Source organism: Mytilus edulis, chromosome 9 (assembly GCF_963676685.1).
Source record: "Mytilus edulis chromosome 9, xbMytEdul2.2, whole genome shotgun sequence".
In the NCBI taxonomy this organism is placed as follows: domain Eukaryota; kingdom Metazoa; phylum Mollusca; class Bivalvia; order Mytilida; family Mytilidae; genus Mytilus; species Mytilus edulis.
Window position 1 is genome coordinate 32,441,174 of NC_092352.1, and position 27,125 is coordinate 32,468,298.

At 34.2% G+C, this 27,125-nt stretch overlaps 1 protein-coding gene across 1 annotated transcript; it reads right to left on the reverse strand.

Moving 5' to 3' along the window:
- Window positions 1-4,440: 4,440 nt before the first annotated feature.
- LOC139488136 (ribosomal L1 domain-containing protein 1-like) lies at window positions 4,441-26,858 on the reverse strand. Its single transcript, XM_071273537.1, has 7 exons — window positions 26,728-26,858; window positions 14,275-14,405; window positions 13,163-13,307; window positions 10,458-10,606; window positions 8,173-8,274; window positions 7,054-7,220; window positions 4,441-4,933 (listed from the first exon to the last, which is right to left on the reverse strand). The coding sequence occupies exons 1-7, from the start codon at window positions 26,752-26,754 to the stop codon at window positions 4,698-4,700; spliced, it is 957 nt and encodes a 318-aa protein (XP_071129638.1). The 5' UTR covers window positions 26,755-26,858; the 3' UTR covers window positions 4,441-4,697.
- Window positions 26,859-27,125: the final 267 nt, after the last annotated feature.

Below are 27,125 nucleotides of genomic sequence, written 5' to 3' on the forward strand. Positions count from 1 at the left end.
TGGCAGCTCACATGGCTTTGGTAACTATGAAAGACCGAAACTTTGAACAGCAAAAGCTTTTAGAAAAGTACCACCTACAAATAAGTCAACTCATAGGAGTTATTGCTCTTAAAAACTGTCATGAACTTCGATAAAAAGGATTTTTTACAGGCATATTCAAACATGCATTACATGTAACAGACATTAATAAATTGCTTTGCCGAGCGCAGCAGGATACAACCACAGAGGTCTAACCCCGAACAGTTGAGGCAAAAATGGACACAATAGTCGTCTTTGATACAGGTCTTAATTTGGATTGTAATTAAATATTTGACACATACTAGTAATGTGTTTCTGACACAGGGGTTTCTCACACAGAATAACTCCTATGCGGAACATGTTAACTGTCATAGGACATCAATGTGATACCAATATACCACCGCAAAATTTTTGTAACTGTTCCACCAGTTTGACATTAAAAAACAAGGAGTACATATAGAAAACCATTGCAAGGGTACAAGATAGTTCAGAGAGGAAACAATCTAGACATGTTTATGCCCCACCTACGATAGTAGAGGGGCATTATGTTTTCTGGTCTGTACTTCCGTTCGTCCGGATTCATGTTAAAGTTTTTGGTCAAGGTAGTTTTAGATGAAGTTGAAGTCCAATCAACTTTAAACTTAGTACACATTTTCCCAATGATATCATCTTTCTAATTTTAGTGCTAAATTAAAGTTTTGACTCCAATTTCATGGTCTACTGAAAATAGAAAATGATAGTGCGAAGTTCAAGTTAAAGTTTTTGATGAAGTTGAAGTCCAATCAACTTGAAACTAAGTACACATGTTCCCTTTGATATGATCTTTCTAATTAAATGCCAAATTAAAACTTTGACCCCCCTTTCACGGTCCACTGAACATGGAAAATGATAGTGTGAGTGGGGAATCCGTGTACTATGGACACATTCTTGTTTCTATTTGTTATAGGTTATTTTGTGTTGTTTTTATGTCTATAATTTAAGCTGGTACAACTATGTGTTCTGTAAGTCAATGAAGGCTATTTTGGCTAATAAATGTGGCTAAAATTGGACATTCCTATGCTAGTCTACTATTGACAGCATGATCAATTTGTACAAAGCTGGATATAACAAATCTGCAACTCAGTCCACATTCTGTTTATAAAAATAAATTTAACAAGAGTGCACATGCTTAAAATGTCTCTTCTGTTTTACTGGCCATCTTATGAAGAAAGTTTTGAAGACAAAAGTTTTTACTACAAGTATCACATAAACTTAAAATTTTAAAGATCCACAACAATAAGGCCATGGTCATACAGACATATTCACCTCACAATAATTCCATTTACCAAATATAGTTTACCTATTGCTTATGGTAATTGAAAACATACCAAAACACGAAAAGTTGATATTGACTAATGAAATGAGATCATCATCAAGGTCAGATTATACCTGCCAGACAGACAATTACACCTGAAATCATTCCACATACCAAATATAGTTGATCTAGTATCTGAAAAACTGTCCACATATTTACATTGACAAAAGAACTGAAAATGAGATCAAGGTCAGATGAACATGTCAAACTGACATTATCCCCTTACAATCATTCCATACACCACAAATAGTTAAATTATTGCTTATAGTATCTGAGAAACAGACTTAATCGTATACCTTAACATTGATCACTGATCCATAAAAGCTAAAATATTTGTTCTCGCCTACTATATATAATAATTGGTTTTAAGTACTTTAACTGCAGGCTGTATGAAATATTTACTGGAAGAGTAGTTATTGACTGGCAGAAAAACTAAGTCTATTTAGGAGAAAATATGAAAATAAAAGAAGTATATTTTTTTTACAAAAGGAGTAGGTCCGGGAAGGGCCAATTTGGCCTCAAATTCAAGGTTCATCTGACGAAAGATTTTGGACATTTCTTAAACACTTAAGTGTCTATTTCAATTGATTCAATTAGTTTATGTGAAAGATTTTAACTGATTTAGTCATTAAAAACGCTCCGATTCAAGCTTAACTATGAAAAATCTATCAAATATGCCAAAAAAACGTAACTTTTCAGATGGTCTTTGTCAAAATTGAAAGTGGCCGCATCTGTGTTCATCCTCAACCTTTATATGTTATGTAATATCATCAAATACAGCTTAAATTTCAATATTATGAATGAACACGAATGCAGCCACTTTCATTTAAGACGGAAACCGTCTAAATTTTAACTAAAATGCTAAAATTGTGAAGATTTCAGTAATTTAGCATGACTTAATGATGCTAGTACCCGATATATGTGCATTGTATTGTCAAAAACAGCCCATATTTATGTAGCCGAAGCATTCTACTTTCCAGTAAATAGCTTAAAAATTACATTTTCACAATTTTGTAAAACTGCTATATTTTGGGGCCAAAAAGGGGTCTTACTGAACCTACTCCTTTACTTCTTGTTACCTACCATCTTCTGATTATAAAAAAGCTTTTGTTCAAGTTTGGTAGAAAACCAGGATAGTTTAAGAAAGAGCGAGTGAATGAAATGTGAACTGGCAGAAAAACTAAGTCCATTACGGGTCTTCCATAAAAACATGCAAAGCAAACATTTGATCAACTTGCTTGCTATGTTTGTTTTGATGTTTGTAAACAACAGGTAGGTAGTCTGTTTCAGTCTATTTACTATATACTGAAATTTGATTGAACAATATACATTAACTTCATTTCAAGCCAATTTTTATCATCCAATCAAATCCCAGTATAGTTAAAACAGACTGAAACTCTGCCTACCTATTGTTTGCAAACATAGCAAGCAAGTTGATCAAAGTTTTGTTTTGCATGTTTTTATAGAAGAGCTGTTATAAGTAAAATACAGATAAACAGAATTTATTTTTTTCACAAAATTTACTTCTGGATACTATTTTATGATCATAAACAAGCTTCTGTCTAAGATTGGGAGAAATCCAGGGTAGTTGAAGAAAGTTATTAAAATTTCGGAATCTTTAACCACAGACTGAATGTAATGTTAACTGTCAAAATTAAAGAACCTTAGTGAGCACGCTCACATACCCCACGTCCCCACATTGTCATTGGAGAAATAAAATAAGTGTAAGAAAAGAAAATTGTATAAAAAAAAAAGACTGAATCATAATTTCCTGTCAATATGAACATCTACATAGTATGTCCTTATTATGTACAAAGTTTCATGAAATTCTGTTGTGTGGTTTCAGAGGAGTTGCGATGACAAACTGTTGCAGAAGTACATTGAAGCAAGTAAGATCAAAGGAGCGTAACTCCTAGAAAAAAAATTGAATCATAATTTCCTGTCGATATGCACATCTACATAGTATGTCCTTATTATCTGAAAAGGTTTCGTGAAATTCTGTTGTATGGTTTGAGAGTAGTTGTGATGACAAACTGTTGCAGTAGTACATAAATTCCAAGCGAGAGGAGTCAACAGTATAGTGAAGCAAATAAGTTCAAAGGGGCGGAACTCCTAGAAATAAAATTGAATCGTAATTTCCCGTCGATATGCACAACTACATAGTATGTCCTTATTATCTGAAAAGGTTTCATGAAATTCTGTTGTGTAGTTTCAGAGGAGTTGCGATGACAAACTGTTGCAGTAGTACATTGAAGCAAATAAGTTCAAAGGGGCGTAACTCCTAGAAATAAAATTGAATCGTAATTTCCCGTCGATATGCACAACTACATAATATGTCCTTATCATATAAAAAGATTTCGTGAAATTCTATTGTGTGGTTTGAGAGGAGTTGCGATGACAAACTGTTGCAGTAGTACAATAAAGTAAATAAGTTCAAAGGGGCATAACTCCTAGAAAAAAAATTGAATCGCAATTTCCCGTCGATATGCACAACTACATAGTATGTCCTTATTATCTGAAAAGGTTTCGTGAAATTCTGTTGTGTGGTTTGAGAGGAGTTGCGATGACAAGAAACAGGACTGACGGACTGACGGACGGACGGGTCAAAAACATTATACCCTCCGCAACTTCGTTGCATGGGGTATAAAAACTTAGTCAATTTATAAGTAAAATAAGGATAAACAGGATTTTTTTTTACTAAACTGATATCTGGATAGTATCTTATGACCATAAAAATTTCAAAAACTTTAACCACATAGTGAATATTTGTGGACGACAATGAAGGAATGTAGGATTGCTATGTATTTCTTTTTCATTGACAAAAATCAGGTAATCTTTTTCTAGCAGACATGTAGATGTTGCAAGGAACCAATATACCAAATATCTATTTACTCATAAGTGATAAATTGACAAAAAAAAAAACTGTCTTTTTTTAAAGCAGTTGCTAAACCATAAAATGAGGTAAAGGACAATGGACATGAAAGACAGAAACTTCATACCATTAGGTATCTGCATACACGGTATGAAGCATCCAGGTTTTCTGTATGAAATATAAAGCTTTATACAAATAGTTTACATCATTGTTTTATTCCAATTAAGATATTCATTCCTTTGCTCAAGGTATGGTAAACAAAAACAATAATTCTATAAACCACAAGTTTGACAAAATGATAAAAATTGGAGTCAATACACTGTACTATTATTAGTTGATGAGATGTGATGATTGCAAAATTATTTCGGCATAATTCAAGTTGCAGTTCCATGTAACTCCAGGCTATAAACATATTGCAGTTATACAACAAATCAAGAGCCAACACTATTTAAGTTATGTTTTCTTTGTTTTATTTAACTTCATTTTCTTTTTCTTTGAAGTAAGCCCCTTCTTTCCTGATCTTTTTCCTCTCAATGTTATTTTTCCACCTGTTTGTCCCTCTTTGACTACTGTGACAAATCCTGTAGGAGTTATCTCCACCTTGCCTTCCTCTACTGTTGTGATTTCATCTACAACTAACTCTTTCCTCGTCTTTTTTGTGTTAGGCAAGTTAACCTCTTCAATTGATCCTGTAAAGAGTTAAGTCTTATAATTATAGCTTTACAGAAGGGATAATATTTGTATTCTACTTTATGAATAAAAGATGATATTTTGTATTAAAATGTAAATTAGAAAGCATCTCAACGACAACTAGAGTAGAGGCTCTAAAAAGCATGTGTTGCTCACCTAAATCTATGTGACTTTTCAACATTCAAGACTAGAAAATAATGTGCTACTAAATAATATTTTTTGGTTGATATTTTTTCCTGTTTATATATTTCTTTATCAAGTCCAGTATTTTCATAAAAAGCAACAACAAAAAAGGTAAAATAGGTACCAGTCTTGTTTTACAACTCCAGTTTCTGGTGCATGTCAAAACAACGAGGGAAATAAAATAGTCCAATTTTTTTCTGTCTGATTAAAAGTGTATGCTGAATTGAAACATATATACAGATTTTCAAAAAAATCTTGCATCTTTTTGGGGATATCAATCCAGAAAAGTGGAAGGATATCATGTTTACTGGATTAGTCTGGAAGTGGTGCAGCCTAGTAAAAACATCAAACAGAAAGTACCAAAAGAAAGTTTTGACATCAGGGTTACATAACTTTTTATTCTTCATGGCATGACCCACTTTTTTTTTCTATTAAATCACAATTTCACATTAGTACATACATGATATGAACATGATTTTTTTTCTATGAAGAATTTTTATTTTTTTTAATTTCAAAGTTCAGCTGTTTTGCATGTAAGTCATAATGGAGCAGTCAATTACAAGACTGTCAATGACTGCAACCTTAATATCATCATTTTTGCAATGTTTGCAACCCAAACAGTTAAAATTCTGAGAAGATTTTTTTTTAAATCTGAATGTATCATTGCATCTGGAAGACATTATTTAATGCAAATAGGACGAAATAATTCAATTTGCACATAAAGCCTACAAAATTTGTTTCAAATTGGTCTTGTGGTTATATAATCAGTTTCCTAACATGGGTATTTGTCATTCAGAGGAGGACTTAGAGGGGGAGGGGGCCCTTTTGTAGGAAAAACTTGGTTGATTATATAGGGAATCATTGAAGCATGACTGAGAGCAGGGCCCCTCTTAGGCAGATTTATTGATTCACCACTGAAAACTTCACTATCAGCAGATTATTATCATTTTCAAGGCTGTTTCTTTTTCATGCATCATTTATTCTTTTTCAGAAGTTAAAACATCCATAAAAAGATTCAGTATTTTTATAACCTTACAGATTGAATGTAAAACTAAATGCTGTGAAAACAATAATTTATGGTAAATATGGGTTTTTTCTACATACTGCAAACTTCATAAACTTTTAATGTTGCTATGCATACAGCTTCTCTTGAATACCTACAATTTTGGATTGTGTGTGCTTACAATAATAAAGGAGTATGTTCGATAAGGTCCTAAAATGGCCCCCTTTTTTAGCGTAAATTTCAAATTCGGAGTTATCGACCAATATCACGATAATTTATAGCTAATACATTGACTAGCTAGGATATAAACCATTTTGTTGAAAATTTTACGTTTCTGCGTTTCATTATGACGTCACAAGTTGTACTCATATTGATTTTTCACGAAAAAATCAATGAAAATGGGTAAATTTCCATAGATTATTGGACAGGAAACATGGAGTGCATACGTCGACAACAAAGATCTTTTAAAATAATGTTTGTGAAGACATTTCACATGTCTTATTTGAATCTTAAGCTTGTCGACGCCTGCGCTCTATGTTTCCTGGTCCTTTATTTGGTTGAAATCTAGCTGATTTTGTCAAATTTCACCAAAATCCCATATCTTGACCTTTTTTGGATGTAAAAATCAACGTGTTAGAATTAAACTTTGACAAAAACAGTTCTGTTCAACTTTCTAACATGTCTTTAAGGCAACTTAAAACATTTATTGTCTTGTAATTATGAACTTTATAATTGGGGCCAAATATGGCCCTTACCGAACTTACTCCTTTTGAATTTACCAGCCGGCTTCCATACACATTTAAATATTGAAAATTTAGTTCACCTGTACCTTGAACCTATAGATGATGTTCACAGCATCTGGTGGAATAGCCATTAACCCCCTGGCTGCTATTCTATCGATATTATGCCTACTTGTAAATTAAGATAACTTACCCATTGACACGTATAAAGGCAAAGCCATGGAATCCTTAGTTTTAAGGTAAACATTTCTGATGTTGACAGCACCTCCTGGTATGGCTGAAACCAACTGTTCTAAGGCAGACATGACATTGTCTACGATATGTGGTGTTTTCAGGTCAAAATGGGCCACTCTTACCATACTGATTGATAAATGTAAATAAAACAATTTAGGGTAACAGAATATTGTGAACAATGTTTGAGAATAAAAACATGAATAACCATTCTACATGCAAGCAATTAGTTATTTTCTATTGTTTTAAGATATGAGTTTTCATTCCATACAGATTTTTTGTGTAAATTTTTTTTTTTTACTGATAAGAAACCTCAAATTAAAAAAAATATGCATATGTTTTTTATAACTAAATGGATAGTTTTCATTATACAACTTATGTACATATACATTTTTCTGAGGAACATTCTTTAATTTGTCCACATTTAGAAAAAGTTAACTTATTTTTAATTGCTTCCTTCCAGGAAGCAATTCGCCAACATATTTTCCGTATGCATAGTGACCTGAGCGTAACCCTCCTCGTAAAAATCCAGTGATCACAATACACATGGATCTGTCATTAAAATAAACAATTATCTGATTGTACATGTTAAACACGTGCTCAATACCCATGCTTTTTGTTATTTGTTTACTTTAAGGTGACAATCAGTAAACTTCAGCTTCAAAACACAGTATTTAATTAGCAGCCATATTTGTTAAATCATAACAGAAAGAGAGGGAAAAAAATTGACGATTAAACGATATATTTGCGTAAAAAATGAGAAAATTGTGTACAGAAGACTAAGTTTATGATATATTCTTGCATTGGTTCATGAATTTGATAAACATTATTTTTCACCACTCACTCGTTTCATATGACTTTAATTGAGAATTTACTTATAATGGGGACTATGTCAAAGAGACAACAGCCCTACAAAAGAGCAGAAAATTTGGATGTTTAATCTTAATAAATTTTGAAATCACAAGTAACTTTTAGATGTGTAAAATATTTGACTCAATGCAAGTTTAAAACACATCATAAGAGATATCCCTGTCAATGATGGGCCCTCAATATATACCTAATTTTTTTTAAATGTATTTACCTGACTGGACCTCTTCCTGTTATAATGCATCTTGTATTATTTACAGCATTTGTAATTTCTGTCTTCAAATCCTTAGCTTCTAAGTTCACCTGTACTGGTTGCCTGTTATGAATACAAGTTCTTACTTTAAAAAATATAAACATCACATAACTGTTACCCTTTTGGGCGTATTGCATTTCCGCTAATTTTTCAAAGTCCCAATGCTACGTTTCCGCAAATTTAAAGTATACGTTTCCGCAATTTGTATTTATTACTTTTCCGGAAATTTACTTGGTAAATTGTAAATAATTGAATATATATTGACTTGAAAAATGTTGCTATGTCCTTATACAGAGACAGGCGAAAGCAGTTTCCAAAATTATCTAAATGTAGATTAGAAATTCACGAGACATTAAGACAAATAGATTTGAACACTAACAAAATTGAAACTTATTTTAACTTTTAATTAGTCAATGATTTTGATTCGGGAATCATTATACTTTCATGTTTCACCAACTTGGTATGTCTATGTAATGAAATGACTGATATTTTCATAGATAGCACATTTAAATCCTGTCCGAAATTCTTCTACCAACTCAGTTTATTCGATACATGGATGTAAAAATGGTAACTACATTCGTCTTGTATTTGCCTTACTTCCACTTAAATCCGAGGAATGTTACACGAAACTGTTGGATCGGCTTATTGATGTGTGCACTACCCAAAGAATAACTTCCCGAGGTAGTTCATAATGACTTTGAATGTGTAATGCATACTGCTGTTACGAAAACACGAATAGTGCAGAGTCTTTTCATGCCCACTTGAACGAGCAGTTTTACGCTAGCCATCCTAACATTTTTTGTTTGTTTTTGTCGATGTGCTATTGAAACTGCAAACAACATCTTACATAAAGATGAAAACTCTAACTGTAAAAGCACATCTTTGGAAATGTGAAAAGGAGAAGATGGACTTCCTTAAGTTCTTGAACAAAATACAAAACTTGTAAACGGTGAATGTACTACTGTGGATTTGTGCGGCGTGTTGGCTACAAATATTCTGCCAGAACTGACTTATGAACTCATATCAAGATATTTCTGATTAGTGCTGACTTTTGAACATACGTTTTCATAGATTTCAATGATGAAGTTTACTTGCATGTTATGATGACCTTTGACTTACTTTATATTTATTTTATATTATGGCTTTGCTTTCGATCAACAGGTATTCCTCAATTATTTGCGGAAAAGCAATAATTTTTTTTTTCCGGAATAGTTACTTTTTTTCCGGAAAAGTAAGATATTTATTTGCCGAAACGTAAAACGTCATCTTTTTTTTCCGGAAAAGTGATGCCAATTTGCGGAAACGTAAAACGCCGACCCTTTTCTATATGCAGACAGCAAAGGACCTTTTTTTTTGTATAGAGAATGATAAAACTAATTGTATATACATGTATTACAATCTGTTCCATGGAGGTCAGCTTGATAAGTTAAACAGACTTTGTTTTTTCCTTGTCAAAGAATAGTCTATAAACAAGAATGTGTCCTCAGTACACGAATGCCCCACTCGCACTATCATTTTTCTATGTTCAGTGGACCGTGAAATTGGGGTAAAATCTCTAATTTGGCATTAAAATTAGAAAGATCATATCATAGGGAACATGTGTACCAAGTTTGAAGTCGATTGGACTTCAACTTCATCAAAAACTACCTCGACCAAAAACTTTAACCTGAAGCGGGACAGACGGACGAACGGACGAACTGACGAACGAACGGACGAACGGACGCACAGACCAGAAAACATAATGCCCCTCTACTATCGTAGGTGGGGCATAAAAATATAGACAATTCATTCAAATTCTGTTTCATAAGTTTTAAAACTATTTTGACTTAATGTATTTTCTTTTACTCTCAAAATTTACTTAGAATCCAATGACATACAAGTTTTGCAACAGTTATCTATATTTACTTTATTATTGTGTTCTAACTGTTCTTTAAACTTACTGTTGCCACTAAGTGTAGTGCAAGAAACTATCAACCGATCAATTAATCAATCAACCTTAATACATTACAATCTTTCACTCAACATGCTCAATATCAGTAATTTCAAAGTAATATCAGCCAATTTTTTTTCTATTTCTGAAAAATTCATACTCCCACCAATACAATCAGTCAAAGTATTGTGAAATGTATAAAATAAACATTTAAATCAAAATTTCTGGAAATCCCAATGGAAATTAGTTTACAGCTGTACATGGTATATGTATTTTAACCAAAATATAACAAGAACATGACATACACATATGTTACCTTTTTCTCCCATAAAAACTTTTGCCTAATAATGATGGTAGTAATCTGACAATTCTACTGTCTGCTAGGTACATATCATAATTCTGGGAAAGATTTCTTTTGGCTTCATATGGTTTATATTCTAGTTTCAAAGACTTCAATGGAATAATCTGTAATGAAGAGATAACGTAACATATTTCAACTGATCTTCTTTTTTTTTAAATTGTTCAGTAGTTAGAGATGTAAGCAGAACAACCAATCAGTTGATATCATGCTTAACTTATTTACTTCATTAATAATAAAATAAGAACGTAAGTCCATTACCGGTTAGTTATTTGTCTTTTCAACATTAGTTCTTTTGGGCAAGTTTTAATGTAATTACTTAGACTAAAAATATATGAAATCAATTGTCAAGAGTTTGTACACTAGATATAAATTCAGATACATTGAGAAAAAAACAACATAATTCAAAACTCAGAAATTTATAATATATATACTCAAAAGACAGTAATATAAAAAAAAAACCCATCTAATTGGACATATATACATGTAATAATGTTACATGTCATAATAAAACCAGATGCTCCGCAGGGCGCAGCTTTATACGACCGCAGAGGTTGAACCCTGAACGGTTGGGGCAAGTATGGACACAACATTCAAGCTGGATTCAGCTCTAAATTTGGATTGTGATTAAATAGTTGACACAGAATAGGTTTCTGACACAGAATGAATGTGGTCTAATGAACTTAAAAAAAAATGTTTGCCTTTGAGCAATTCACTATGCTGTTGAATATTAATCCTCTCAAAAAAATGTTTGAAGAAATTTTCTTTTTATTTATGAAATCTGAAATGAAAAAAATTGACCCCCCAATTTTTTTTTCACATCCCCCTTTCCCTTATTTCAAAACTGATCTCAATTCAAATTTCTAATGAAGTTTGCAACAATAACTACTCATTTAAATACATCATAAAATATTAAAATGTAAAAAAAGTGCTTGTTATCACTGAATGGTAAAGATTGTTTTACTCTATTAGTTGGTAGTAAAAGTGAATATACATTGTATATTGTATAAAACAATGATTTAAGTTGATTCAACTACTATTCTGGACAAAGAAAGATAACTCCAATTGAAATCCAATTAGAATTTCTTGCTATTGCACAATATTGTGCAATTAGATATTTCTTGCTATTGTGCAATACTGTGCAATTGGAAATATTTGCTATTGCACAATACTGTGCAATTGAAGATTTCTTGCTATTGCACAACACTGTGCAATTGAAGATTTCTTGCTATTGCTGAATACTGTGCAATTGAAAATTTCTTGCTATTGCACAATACTTAAAATAATAATAATTTTGGATCCTGATTTGGACCAACTTGAAAACTGGGCCAATAATAAAAAATCTAAGTACATTTTTAGATTCAGCATATCAAAGAACCCCAAGGATTCAATTTTTGTTAAAATCAAACTTAAGTTTAATTTTGGACCCTTTGGACCTTAATGTAGACCAATTTGAAAACGGGACCAAAAATTAAGAATCTACATACACAGTTAGATTCGGCATATCAAAGAACCCCAATTATTCAATTTTTGATGAAATCAAACAAAGTTTAATTTTGGACCCTTTGGGCCCTTTATTTCTAAACTGTTGGGACCAAAACTCCCAAAATCAATACCAACCTTCCTTGTATGGTCATAAACCTTGTGTTCAAATTTCATAGATTTCTATTTACTTATACTAAAGTTATGGTGCGAAAACCAAGAAAAATGCTTATTTGGGTCCCTTTTTGGCCCCTAATTCCTAAACTGTTGGGACCTAAACTCCCAAAATCAATACCAACCTTCCTTTTGTGGTCATAAACATTGTGTTTAAATTTCATTGATTTCTATTTAGTTAAACTAAAGTTATTGTGTGAAAACCAAGAATAATGCTTATTTGGGCCCTTTTTTGGCCCCTAATTCCTAAACTGTTGGAACCAAAACTCCCAAAATCAATCCCAACCTTTCTTTTGTGGTCATAAACCTTGTGTCAAAATTTCATAGATTTCTATTAACTTAAACTAAAGTTATAGTGCGAAAACCAAGAAAATGCTTATTTGGGCCCTTTTTGGCCCCTTATTCCTAAAAGGTTGGGACCAAAACTCCCAAAATCAATCCCAACCTTCCTTTTGTGGTCATAAACCTTGTGTTAAAATTTCATAGATTTCTATTCACTTTTACTCAAGTTAGAGTGCGAAAACTAAAAGTATTCGGACAACGACGACGACGACGACAACGACGACGACGCCAACGTGATAGCAATATACGACGAAAATTTTTTTCAAATTTTGCGGTCGTACAAAAATTAATGTTAAAGAATACCAACTGCATTATAGATTGTTGTTTAATGTAGCTGTCCCAAGTCATGTGCCTGTTATTTAGTGGTTGTCATTTGTTGTTGTGTTACATATTTGTAATTGGTTCATTAGTTTGTACATAAATTTGAATATTTGGCTGTTAGTTTTCTTATTCGAATTGTTTTACATATTTCATTTCAGGGACTTTTAATGCTGACTATGGGGTATGGACTTTGCCCATGTTGCAGGCTGTAAAGTGAGCATTTGTTGTTAATTCCTGTGTCATTTGGTCTCTTGTGAAGAGTTGTCTCATTGGCAAAAATAACACATCTTCTTTCTTATATGTATTATAATGATTTTATCTTTTAAGAAAAAGTTGAAAGTTACCTCTGAAATACATGTAACCCCTTTACTCTTGAGTAAATCTTGGAAATGGTCTGATGATAGTTCATGTTCTCTACTTTTTTTATTTACATCTTTAACAAATAAACAGACTTCTGTGTTCTTTTTATGTAATCCATGTGGTAGTTTTCTGAAAACAGTAGTTCATAATATACAATGCACATCTACATTCAAAATAGCTACCTTACTTTAATAATATTTACTCCAATAATCATGATAATTGCAATCTAATTTAAAACTTGTCACAAAAATTATATTAAAAGCAAAAATAAATTCTAGGTTAACTAGCTGATTTGCAAGAAAAATTTCAGTTTAGATACATTTTGTATATATTAAAAGTTGTGTAAATAATAATCAGCTTGAAACAGAATATTATAAATGATTGGCAAAACCTAGTTTCTATCAAAGCCCTGTAAGAATACATTTCATATTTAGAGAAAATGAATAGTTGTTCAAGGCCAAAAAAAAATATATGTCTGTTTCCCGTTTCCCGACCGACCCTGACTCAAACCCCCCGACCCTAGATCTTTTTATTCAAATCCGGAAAAAAAACGTTTCCGGTCCGATCCAGATCCGTATTTTACTATGCCCAAACAATCAAAATGGCTGCTCCCAGCACAAATGTGCTACAATTAAGGTTTAAAAAATTTCAGCACTGGGAGGATTATTCAATTAAAGCTTTTTTAAAGGGATTAAATCATTTTGGGGTACAGGACCCTAACCAAACATGACATTTAACCGACTGCAAATCTGACAGGGAGTGCAAAAAAAAAAAAAAAAAAAAAAAAAATCCCGACCTACTGACCCTGATTTATTTGCCTTGGAAGCAGGAAACAGACATATATTTTTTTTTGGCCCAATATAAATAATCACATTTTTGTAAAATATCAACAAGGAACTGGAGGTAGATCCTGGCATGTAATTTCATTAACTAATCAATGTACCATTTGAAGGGCAAACCAATGACAATGTCATCACAGAACTACTGTGGAATTTAATTGGAAACCTTACACATATTAAAATGCATGTAGTTTAATCATCAATGCCAATTTTGTAAAACAGCATTTATTCAAATAAATACATTATAATTTTCTTACATTTTAATGGTTTTGTTTGTAAGCTTAGGAATTTTCTTTACTGTAAACTGGAGATTTATATCTGCTGCTTCATCCAACAGTTCATCTGAGGTCTTGGTCAATTTCTTTAATGCTTCTGTAATCTGTTTTACCTGTAAAATTATGCAAGAATAAGCTAAACCCATAGCTACAATGTATCTAGACTAATCACAAATTGTAAACAACTGTTCAAGCTGCAATATTCAGCTGTAATTTTAAATTTCAGCCAAGAAATTTTACATTGCTCATACCTGCACATAGTTTTGACCATCATTTAAGGATTCAGATTTGGAAAGTTAGCATTTTTTTTCAAAATGTCTGTGTAAAAAAATGTACATGTATGATGGCTTTGCAAGTATTCATTATTTCATTGTTATAATTTTAACAACAGGACATTCTTAATTATGTTTACTTTTGGTTATACATTTGAACAATAACATTTTATAATTTGTTATATTATAAACAGTCAGAATCATCAAGTGGTACTTTTTTCAAATAAAAAAAAATGTTTTTATTTATAATTGATATTTCAAGTCTTTTTTTGACTAAATGAAAAGGACACAATTGAAATCCAATGGTGGGAAAAGATAATGCAATGTTCTCCTAGATTTTAATTTCAAAGTCACCCTGTTTATCTTGGCTTCATTTTTGTTTTCATTTCATTTTGTCTAGACCTAATTTAACTGAGTAGCTCATCTGGCCAAAAGGTCAGCTATAGCAATCTGAATCACTTGGTGTCAGTTTTCAATTATTCCATCCATTGAACTTATCAAGTTTTTTCTTCCCCCCCCCCCCCCCCCCTAGTCCAAATTATTATGACGTCTTGGAAGGCTATTTTAAATTTTTGCTTTGACACAGTCGATGTAACGTGTCAACGAAAAATATATAATAGCCTTTCAAGACGTCATAATTATTCGGACTACTCCTCCCCTAACCAAAATTGACAGAAATAAAATATGTATAACTCATTTTGATTATATACATGAAAATCAAGGCATTCTAATTTGTTCAAATGAACAAACTGAGCCAGAGGCCTGATTTATTTTATATAAATTATATTGGTCAAAGGCCATCAGTAGGCTCCAGAAGAAACAAAGCAGCACATCTATAATTTTGGAAAGGCAAAGATCAACTTTTTCATATGGCACAAGCTATGATCTCACGACCCAGTGTGTCTGGCAAAACGGTATCAGGTTCGTTCGCGCCCAATACACTCTCGCACCCTACACGTTCGCACCTCGCACGTTCGCACCTCGCACCCAAAGTCTGTTTGAACTCTACACCTTCGCGCCCAATTCTAATTCAAATTCCAGTTGAATAATTGGAAAATCATGATAGTTGTTATAAATTGCTTTGGTGTAAGTAAAACATTCAAGATTTTAAATGAAAAACACAAAAGATAATTGTTTTTAACAGCTTGGTCCCTTTGATCATGTTGATCTGAAACAATAAAGATCAATGAAATATAGCAATACACTATAATAACCAAAACATGATCAAAATTTATTCAACACACAAAAAAAAACGTAGTCAGAATATCACTTTATTTTGAAACAAATCAATGAAACAAAGTTATAGCAATACACTAACCAAAACATGATTATTTAAGAGTTATTCAACACAAATACATAAAATTGAAATGGTACAGAGAAGAGCTGCAAGGTATACACTCAACCAATACAGCTATCAAAGCAGTGTAACAGCCATGCTTGAACATCTAAGATGGACAACATTACAACAAAGAAGAAATCTTGCATCTGTCACCATGCTATATAAAATTCAACACCAATTAGTCTCCATCCCAGTAAATACATACCTAATACCATCTAAAGAACATAAATTTATACAGCCATTCTCTCCCACAAACTATCATTTATATTCATTTTTTCCTAGAACAATAAGGTTGTGGAATTCCCTACCATACCAAGTAGCCTGTAGTCCAGACTTAAAAGCTTTTAAGTCTGGTGCAAAACCACATATGTATTGCTAAACCAAACCATGTTTTTATCTATATACAAAATTTTGTTTAAAAAAAATGTTTTTTGCAATTATTGTAAATATGTTTAGTTTAATTTGTTTCCCTAGTATGTGCTATAGGGGTACTTATAAATTTTGGCGTGGTTGTAACAATGATAACTACATCAACAGCACCACACAATTGCATAACATAAGGGTCAGATTCATTTCGTTGTATTTCTTTTCTTCATTTTTTCATTTCGTTTCGTTTCGTTATATTTCGTTTCGTTTCGTTTCGATTCCGTTTCTCACTTTATAAGTACCCTGTGCTTTCCTGTAATCTTCAACATATTGAAGTTAAGAAGTATTATGTAGACAAAATAAAACGTTGACAGAATCCCACTTTATTTAGAAAGGTGTTTTTTTTTTAACAATACACTATCCAAAACATGATTAAGATTTATTCAACACAAAAAAAAATGTTGTCTCACTTTATTTTGAGACAATGACAACAAATATAAGAATACACTTGCTAAAACTTGATTACAAATGTCATGGGAATCACTATTCCCGAGTTCTCTGATTTTAAAGAATCAAACCGTTAAAGTTGCAATGATGATTTATTTGACATTCTACAAATGGAACATTTGTAATACACTATAATTAAAGCATACAAGTTTACGGGAGTGCATGGTGGTGCGTTAAATAGCTTAAATATGCTTAGCTGGTTACCTTATAAACTAAGTGTTTATATTGTTGCTTCTGTAATAGTTTTCACTGGTGTATCGTCTGCTACCGGGTTCGGAACTGCCGGTCACCGGGATCAGAGTACTTATATTAAACCCTAAAATGTCCCGGCCGGGCCACAGGAAGTGGACCGGCGAATCCCTAATAAAAATGGCTGCGCCCATGGGAAACTATATAAATACAATGAAGATAAATAAATATGCGTAGAATGATATTATATGAATAAAGAAGACATCTAGCGAAAGCGACCACCATTACACTCCCCTCCCCTTAAGACCTAATGTGTTCAGTAACACATTAGTCACAATGTCTGAAAAATATACAACATATAATATACATAATATACACAATGTAATAAAACAACAACAATGAGTTTTCTCTTACCTATATTATCACAGGTATAATTCATTTAAAATTTTGTTTAACTTTCTTTTCCTTTTTTTTTTTCTTCTTTTTTTTTTTTGCCCAAAGAGAATTGTGAATAAATAGAAAATATATTAATTTTTGTTTTTAAGTAAGTAGCCAATTCAATTAATATTCTCATTTAAAGTATTTAAATTATTTTACAACAGAACCTTCAATCAAGCTTATGGAAAGATCATTCAATCACATAGTAAACAACTATAATGAATAAAACAATAAATATAACAATGTCAATTTCAAATGTTCACATGAGTCAATCATCGGAAGTTAGATAAATGTTCAGAATAAGGACGCGGTTACTCCATAATCACTCGGCTATTGTTCAGTCGGGAAAAGATATTGTTGTCTCCATTTATTTTCTTTAATTTCTCTTTTAAGTTGTCTGTTTTCTGCCTCAAGGTCTCTCCGTAATTTTCTTTCTTGTTCATATTTTGTACCTTCTTTTCGGACCTCTTCTAATTTTTGTTTAACAGCTTCTCTTTGTCTGGAGAACTGATCTATACCAAGACACAACCATCGTATGTATCCCTCTAATTCCTCTTTGGCTTGGGGGATGGGCGGCAAAACTAGTGGTTGTAGCTCCAAACTTGATGTTTGGCAAGATCCATCTGTAAACTGAGAGTTGGCAGCAATACCGAAAGAAGTGTTATAATCTATGATTCTAATGTCAGAGGTGGTAGCTATAGACGGAGCATTTTCCCGGTGACGGTAATCTTGAAGACTTATAACATTACTGGATGGATTTTTGGAAGGCACAGTAACTGTGTACTGTGGTTCTTCTTGATAAACAGATGTGTTAGTAGTGGCAGCAATGAGAGATGAAAAATACGGGACAGTAGGAATGGAGTTAGACACAGCAGTGGATGTAGTTGTAGTGCTGGTTGTGGCAATAGATGAGGTATTGATGGTGGACTGAACAGGTGGACAAGAGGACGTCGCGGAAGCAGTAGACGGAACTGATTTAATAGTTCTGCCTTTAAATATCAGGAACCCTGGATCAATGTATCCTCTGTTCTCCATGACAGTTTTTTCACACTTGCAAGTAAGATTTTCTACTCTTAACCTATCTTCTTCTCTGTGGACTTCCTTAAGGTGTGTTTTCATGTCATATCTTCTCCTGCATGTGACCGTACAATTCCTAACACTGCAGTGGTATTTTATGCTTGTCTGCACATGCTTTTCTGTCCAGTGCCTAGCGTATTTACATTTGGAGGTAAACCTCCCAGCTGTACATCCTTCAATTGGACACTTCATCGCGCCACCTGTTGTGAAAAAGAACTCAATCTTCTCTATCGAATCATCCTGGTCATCATGGTTCTCCATATCCTCTGCCACAACTTGTGTTGCCACCTCAAACTCAGTTGTTTGAGCTACTTCTTGATTTTGAATTGCAGCTAAATCAGTATCTAAATCCTCCTCGTTGTAATCTAATAGATTGAAATATTCATCTGCTATGTCCATGTTCTGCAAGAGAAGAATGTAAGAACATTCAAGATATTGGTTTTATATATTTTTATTTGATATTGTTATATATGTTTAATTGTAGGTTAACTCATATAGACTATGTCCGACTGGAAGCCCATTGCTTCCTGTAGAATTCCAAAATTCTACACATGACTAACCATTTAGTCAAAATTTTTCCCCTACCATCCAATGGTAGTAAGTTTCCATGTTCAACCTGCACATCACCGAAAGCTTTTGGCCCATGGTATTATGTTAATGTGCTTGTGTACATAAACACTTATTAAAAGACACCTCAGAGATATGAGTTACTCTAGCCAAATGTTACATATAACAATGCCAACAAAAATGTTGGAATATTAAAAATGTTATTGTGTGCATTAAATTGTATGTGGTGTACATATGCATTATGGTGTATATGGAATTCTTGGTTTTATTAAACGCCCTCTTGTTGTGTATTGAGGTTTTGGACTGACAACAGATGTTGCTTCAATAGATTCGTTGGTTTCAGTTTTATTTAATAATGTTTCGACTTCATTGTCAAAATGAACGGTAACATCTCCAGATTCAGTTCGGTGTAGTCTTGTCCAGTTATATCGACAGTTGTCAATTGATTTATGTATCCGTCGCCGACTACCGGTTTTAAGTGATTAACATGAACAATTTTTGATTTCCCTGTAGCGCACGACGTTATCTGATACGTTATATCAGACAGTCTCCTGGTGACATTGTACGGACCTGTCCATCCTAACCCTAGTTTAATATTTGCCTGAGGTGGATACCAACACCAAACGAGTTGGTTAATTTCAAACGTCCGGGTTTTAAGTTTCACGTCATAGTATCTTTTATTTGTTTGAAAACTTGATTGCATGTTTTCATGCGCAAATTCGTATGCCCTTTGTAGCGCGTCTTTTACCCATTCTACATACTGTACAGGACACTCCGTTCCTGTACTTTTGGGCGGAGCGCCGGCCATTACGTCTATTGGCAGAGAAATTTCTCGCCCGAGCATGAGTTTATTCGGGGTGCATTTTGTGCTCTCATGTATTGCAGCCCGGTATGCCATCATTACGTAAGGCAAATGATCGTCCCAATTAGAACGGTTCTCGTCGACATACATGGCAAGCATAATCTGTGCGGTTTGATTATAACGTTCGACCATTCCATCGGATTGGGGATGGTATGGCGTAGTGCGCGATTTTTCAACTCCTAACAACTTACAAATTTCGGCGAAAAGCACCGATTCGAACTCTCTCCCTTGGTCTGTATGAATTCTTGTTGGAGTACCGAAACGACAAATAAATTCAGTGGTTAGTTTATCAGCTACCGTTAGTGCCGTATGATTTGGAAGCGCGAATGCTTCTTTCCATCTTGAGAAATAGTCGCCGATAACCATGATGTAGTTATTACCGCTATCCGTTTCTGGGAGTGGACCCATTATGTCTATTGCTATACATTCCAACGGACCGTATACCGTGCAATGTTGCATTGGAGACTTTCCAATGCAGGACCAGGTTTTGATCTGGCGCAAGGACCACACGTCTGACACCAACGAATGACATCGTTTGTCATTCCAGGCCAATAAAAACGAGAACGCAATTTTCCCAGTGTTTTCTCTCTCCCAAGATGGCCAGCCGTTCGATTGTTATGCAATTGCTGCATAATTTGTAGTCGTATAGCTTTTGGCGCTACAAGTTGAAGAAAAACTTCGTCGTCTATTCTTGTATATCTACGGTAAAGTAAGCCGTTTTCGATACTTAGTTGGTCCCACTGTCTCAGCAAGTTAACTAAATCTTGGTTTTGGCTCCGTATACACGGTTTTGTGTTATTTTGTTCTAAGTAGGAAATAACCGTACTGATAGTTTCGTCTTCCATCTGCAATTTTTGTAATATCGGCGGTGTCCATTGTTCTAACCAATTTGATTCGTTGGGTCCCAATAATTCATTATTTAGCTCATTATTTATGTCAGAAGTTACATTCTTCTGCGTAATTGCTCCCACGGTCACCTCTGTATTCGGGATGCATTGTGGACAATCTGGTCGTTTGCAATGACGTGTTACATGTATCTGTCTTGATAAAGCGTCAGCGTTTCCATGAGCAGCGCCACGACGATGTTTTATCTCAAAGTCGTATGTATCTAACAGCGAAATCCACCGCGCAACCATTCCTTCAGGCTCTTTAAAATTCTTTAACCAAATTAACGAGGAATGGTCAGTACGTATAAGAAATTTCCGCCCGTATAAAAAGTGTCGAAATTGTTTAACAAAGGTTACTACCGCTAGTAATTCACGGTAAGTAGTGCAATATTTGGTTTGAGCCCTTGAAAGTGTCTTACTTCCGTATGAAATAACTAGTTCCTCTCCATTTTGTACTTGCGAAAGTACTGCTCCTATGCCATATAAGCTTGCGTCAGTATCTAATATAAACGAATCGTTCCGAGTAGGATATGCTAAAATTGGTGCCGACGTAAGAGCTTGTTTAAGTTTGTGAAATGAATTTTCACAGTCGTCGGTCCATTTAAATTTCCAATTTTTCCGCGTAAGTTGATTTAAAGGAAAACTGAGCTCTGAAAACGAAGGAATAAATTTCCTGTAATACGATGCAATTCCAAGGAAGCTGCGTACATCATTTACACTTTCTGGTTTCGGCCATTTTCGAACGGAGTCCGTTTTTTCAGGATCGCATTTGATTCCTCTTTCTGAAACAACGTGTCCTAAATATTTTATTTCATCTTGAAAGAAGAAACACTTCTTTGCTTTAAGCTTTAGATTTGCTTTACGAAATCTTTCGAATACGGCAGATAAATTGTTCAATGTTTCCGAAAATGTTTTGCCAAATACAATTATGTCGTCAAGATAGACGAGACATCTCTCCCATTGTAAACCGGACAGAACTATCTCCATAAGACGCTCAAAAGTCTTTGGACTATTAGCCAGACCAAAAGGCATATGTCGGAATTCAAATAGCCCTTTATGAGTGATAAAAGCCGTTTTTGGACGATCTTCCTCGCTTACAGAAACTTGCCAGAAACTACTAGCCATGTCCGCGGTACAGAAGTACTTGGCGCCTGCCAGACTGTCCAGGGCCTCATCTATGCGCGGTAATGGATAGGCGTCCTTGCGCGAAATAGAATTAATTTTCCTATAATCAACACAGAAGCGCCAGGTGGCGTCGCGCTTGCGCACTAACACGATTGGAGCCGCCCAAGGTGATTTACTTGGCTGAATGATTCCTTGTTCTAACATTTTCTCGATTTCCTTCTCGGCAACTTCACGTTGCGCGATCGGTAAGCGCCTAACTGGTAATTTTATCGGCCTAGCGTCGCCTGTGTCAATTTCGTGTTCTATAACATCGGTATGACGTAAACGTCCATCGGGACCTACAAATATATCGGCATATTCGTTCACCGTGTCTGCTAACTGTTCACGCTCGCTTTTGGTCAATTTTGGAGAAACATTCTCTACTAACGGTAGTAAATGATCGGGAATGGTATTTTCCTTAAGAACATATGTTTCTGAATTGTCTGGCAGGTCACACGACATTACTTCATCAATTTCAGAAACTGACGCTACTTGAATATTTTTCTTTAATATTTTACGTTCCGATGTTGGATTAAGAACAGACAGTATAACGGTTGAGTCTGACATTTTAATTATAGATTTAGGCATAAGAAGCTCATTGCTTCCCCTAAATTCGTCTAACGGTTCCAAACAACCGTCTCGATCCTTTAAAAAGTGTCCTCGTATTTCACCATGTACGAAAATTTCCGAATTAGGTGGTATGTGTACGGTTTCCGTTAGGTGTACTCTAGCGCACGTACTCGACAAAGATTTATCTTTATGTAAACAAACGTCAAATTTTGGCGACTTTAATGTCCCGTTTGCGGTGTCAATAGAAACGTTATTTTTGCTCAAGAAATCGATTCCCAATATCCCATCCAGTTCCCCTAACCCTGCTACAATGACTGTGTGGGCTATTAACTGTCCACCTATAAAAAGAGGAATGGTTGTCATTCCTATTACGTCCAAAGGGTCACCATCTGCTGTGTTCAACTTTGCAGACACTTCATTAAGAAACATTTTATTAAAACCCAATTTATTGAAAATTTCAGAAGAAACTAAAGTTACATCTGATCCAGTGTCCACTAGCATATCAAAGCTTGTGTCATTAATCCTAACGTCAGCAAACCAACAAGATTTGGAAATACTACAAATTTTAAACAATGAATGTGGCCTATCTAAAAAATTTAAATCAACATTTACATCCTTTTGGACTGAGCTTTTGGCCTCTAACCCAGTCCTTTGTAATTTAAAGTATCCTGATGAGACTCATTGCCTGTGTTCCTTGGTGTATGACTATTGTCATGATACGGGTTATTAAAAGATTGACCACGTGCTTGACTGTTGTCAAGATAAGGGTTGTTCAAAGATTGGCGTGTATAACTATTGTCACGATAAGGGTTGTTCAAAGATGGACAATCCTTTTTCATATGACCCTCCTCTTTACAATGAAAACATTGAAATGGTTTCTTTCTTGGTGTTCCCCTAAACCGTGGCTGTTCATTTTTATCTTTGTTCGATTGAAGTATTTTCTTCATGGAATTTTGCATCTCATTAAAACCTTCCAACAATTTTGAGATCATGTTATCAGAAGTTGTCGAACTAGTGTTCATATCTTCTGTTTTGGTCAAAGAGTATACTGAAGATGTTTCTTCAGATTTTGGTTTCCGGGGTAAAATCTGACTGCCCTCAAACGCCTCGTATTCCAAAGCCAAAGAAATTGCTTTGTCTAATGTATTTGGATGGGAAAATTGTACATGTCTCTTGAGTTCTGCATCTCCCAACCCCGAAATATATTGTTCAATGATAAGACTTTCTCTTACCCCGAGTGGAATCGAAGGAAAAGCGCGGGTCGCAAGGCGTTTTAGTGCGTAGCCATAATCGGCTACTGATTCTTCCCTTTTTCGCCTTCTATTACGGAATTCACAGCGAAATGCTGTTTCTCTCTCTGGAGGACAAAACCTTTGGGTTAAAGCAAATTTAAGTTTTGCATAATCAAACAGTTCATCCCTGGTAATTTCGCTTAAGGCGCGTTGCGCACTTCCCCTCAAACTCATAGCCAATTGCGCGGCCATTTCATTTTCAGACCAACAATTCCATAGAGCAACCTGCTCAAAATGACATATATAATCAAGCCATTCTACATGTTTGCCGTCGTAAGTATCCGGATCTTTTTGTTTTCTTGGTATTTGTCTCTGACCTGGTACAGAAAAATGTTCTGCCTTTGCACCTAAATGTGTTCCGTAATTTGTATTTGTCTCATGAGCATTCACACCTGTCAACTGATTATGTTGACTGTTTCTTGAATTTCTCATTTGCTCATTCGTATTTTGAGATTGGAAACTTGTGTTTCTATTTTCAGAGAAATTAGGTTCATGTCGATGAGGAGTTATATGATTACTATAATTACTTTCAAAAGGACCACGATCTGTATTTTCTGTGTGATAAGGATTTAAAGGGTTGCTTTGACATTCATAATCGACTGGGCTATTTTCATATTTAAATTTATTTCTAAGGGTATTGTTCCCTTGCCTATTATGAATCACGCTTTCCCTCTCCACCCTTGGAATTGTCTGATTTTCCTGGTAAAGAGGAATTTCTTTATCAAATGTGTACTGAGGGATCATATATTCCCTGGTGTACTCTTTTGAACCATGTGTATTAAAGGTATTATCCTTAAAATGGGTGTTCCTTTGTTGAAATTGTGACCCCTGAGCCATTTGGTTATTTTCGTAATTTCCCCTTTTAAAATTATCTGGCCTCTCAAATTCTGTTTGAGTGCAAGCACCTGCTACAGTCCGATTATTTGTTCCGTCAGTACAACAAGTTTGTTCGTTGTAATTCCGAGCGTTAGAAAAGTTTGTCTGACTTTGATCCATTAATCTACTGTTTAAATTCATTCGAACTGGTTCTAAATTATGTGATAATTCCCTAATGCCTTTTCTTTGAGTGGAACTTTTATCCCTAATGCGATCAAATTGTAGCGTATCACCGGTCACGTGATCTTTTACGTTAACGTCATACCGCCAACCGACAGTGTTTTCACGTTGCAAAGGACGTGTTTGTTCTGTTAATTCAAAAACTGTACCGTTAAAATTATCATGGCTATCAACCAAATGTTCGGTTAACAACTGAGAGTTGCCATTTTCCAGACCACGGCTGTCGTTATTGTGAGGCGACTCGAAAAAGTCATGTAAATTAAACTCCGACATGGAACAAGTTGGATTTCCATTTGTAATATTTCTGTCAGTTTCATGACTAATTTTAGGACAAACATACGGCGTTTCACGACATTCCTTGTTTTGTGAGAATAAAGAGTCTCTTTGTACTGAATCTGGATTTGTGACACGTTCATATTTATGATCCAAAGTGGGAATATGTGTATTTGAGTCTTGTGAATGTGCATTCATTCTCGACAATGATGTGTCTAATTTTGTGTTATCTGTACGGATATTTGTGTTCCTTTTTTCCGACTTTAAAGGTAAGTTTGTGTTTTGTTTATTTATTTTTGTTACATCTATTTCATCCCCTGCAAACTCGTAAACTTGATTGCTATACGGTGTTGAACTTTTTTGCTCAACATATTTATCCTCCGGTCCAAAATTTCTAAGCCTAGAACTTAGAGTTGCGAAAAACCTTTTAGCTGAAGCCATGTTCAGTTTGTACAATATAAAATTCCAATTTTACAGCATATAAATAATTTTTATTTGTTTCCAAACTATAGAAAAATAAATTTTCTCACTGTTTTTACAATAAAATTCTTTTTAGATCAGCGGACGAGCCCCCAATGTCATGGGAATCACTATTCCCGTTTATTTATTTTTGTTACATCTATTTCATCCCCTGCAAACTCGTAAACTTGATTGCTATACGGTGTTGAACTTTTTTGCTCAACATATTTATCCTCCGGTCCAAAATTTCTAGAATGTCATGGGAATCACTATTCCCGAGTTCTCTGATTTTAAAGAATCAAACCGTTAAAGTTGCAATGATGATTTATTTGACATTCTACAAATGGAACATTTGTAATACACTATAATTAAAGCATACAAGTTTACGGGAGTGCATGGTGGTGCGTTAAATAGCTTAAATATGCTTAGCTGGTTACCTTATAAACTAAGTGTTTATATTGTTGCTTCTGTAATAGTTTTCACTGGTGTATCGTCTGCTACCGGGTTCGGAACTGCCGGTCACCGGGATCAGAGTACTTATATTAAACCCTAAAATGTCCCGGCCGGGCCACAGGAAGTGGACCGGCGAATCCCTAATAAAAATGGCTGCGCCCATGGGAAACTATATAAATACAATGAAGATAAATAAATATGCGTAGAATGATATTATATGAATAAAGAAGACATCTAGCGAAAGCGACCACCATTACACAAAGCTATAGTTATTAAACACAAAACCAATTAAAATTAGGTACGAACATGTAGGGTGCGAACGGACCCAGATTCTAGCAAAACAGTCATTTCAGGTCAAAGCAAATTATCTCAGATTGAGGATTGGACAATTCACAAAACAGAAAGGTCCAACCTCATAATATTAAATGTAATTTACATTCGATAATACAACGAAAACAAAATGACAATGTGGGCGAATGGACCCGGTGGGAGAATGAACACGGTTTCAGAATCTTCTTCTTTTGGTATAAAAACTATCAACATTTTGAAGTAACTATAAAACTTATTAAATTAAAACTAAAAAAGTGCAATTTACAGGGATAATGGTTGGACTTGAAAATGGGGATTTGAAAACAATAAATTTTCAACATCTTGTATCATATACCTCGGTTTTCTTCACTCCTAGGCTCATATTTAAGGCAGTCAAAAACTTTAAATAAATGCCAGATTACAGTCAACAAAAACAACGTGCACAGAAAACCGGAACTTCTCGATATTTCATCGTATGGACGCTTTCAAAAATAACCTAAATTAAAACAGACGATCCCGGTTTATTCCACAAGTGAACATTTGTTTTACTCTGTTTTTTTGGATGATTTATAAAGAAATCAAATACAGTAATCACTTCTCAATAAAAGTACAATTGTTACTAGAACGAAGTAAATTAGCACTTTAACAATTTGTTTGCAATAGAGTGGTAATTTTTTATTCTTATTTGTTCGGACCCTACTCTTTAATTTTGTTTCTTCCTTAATTTTTAAACGTTTTGAAGATTATGATTTT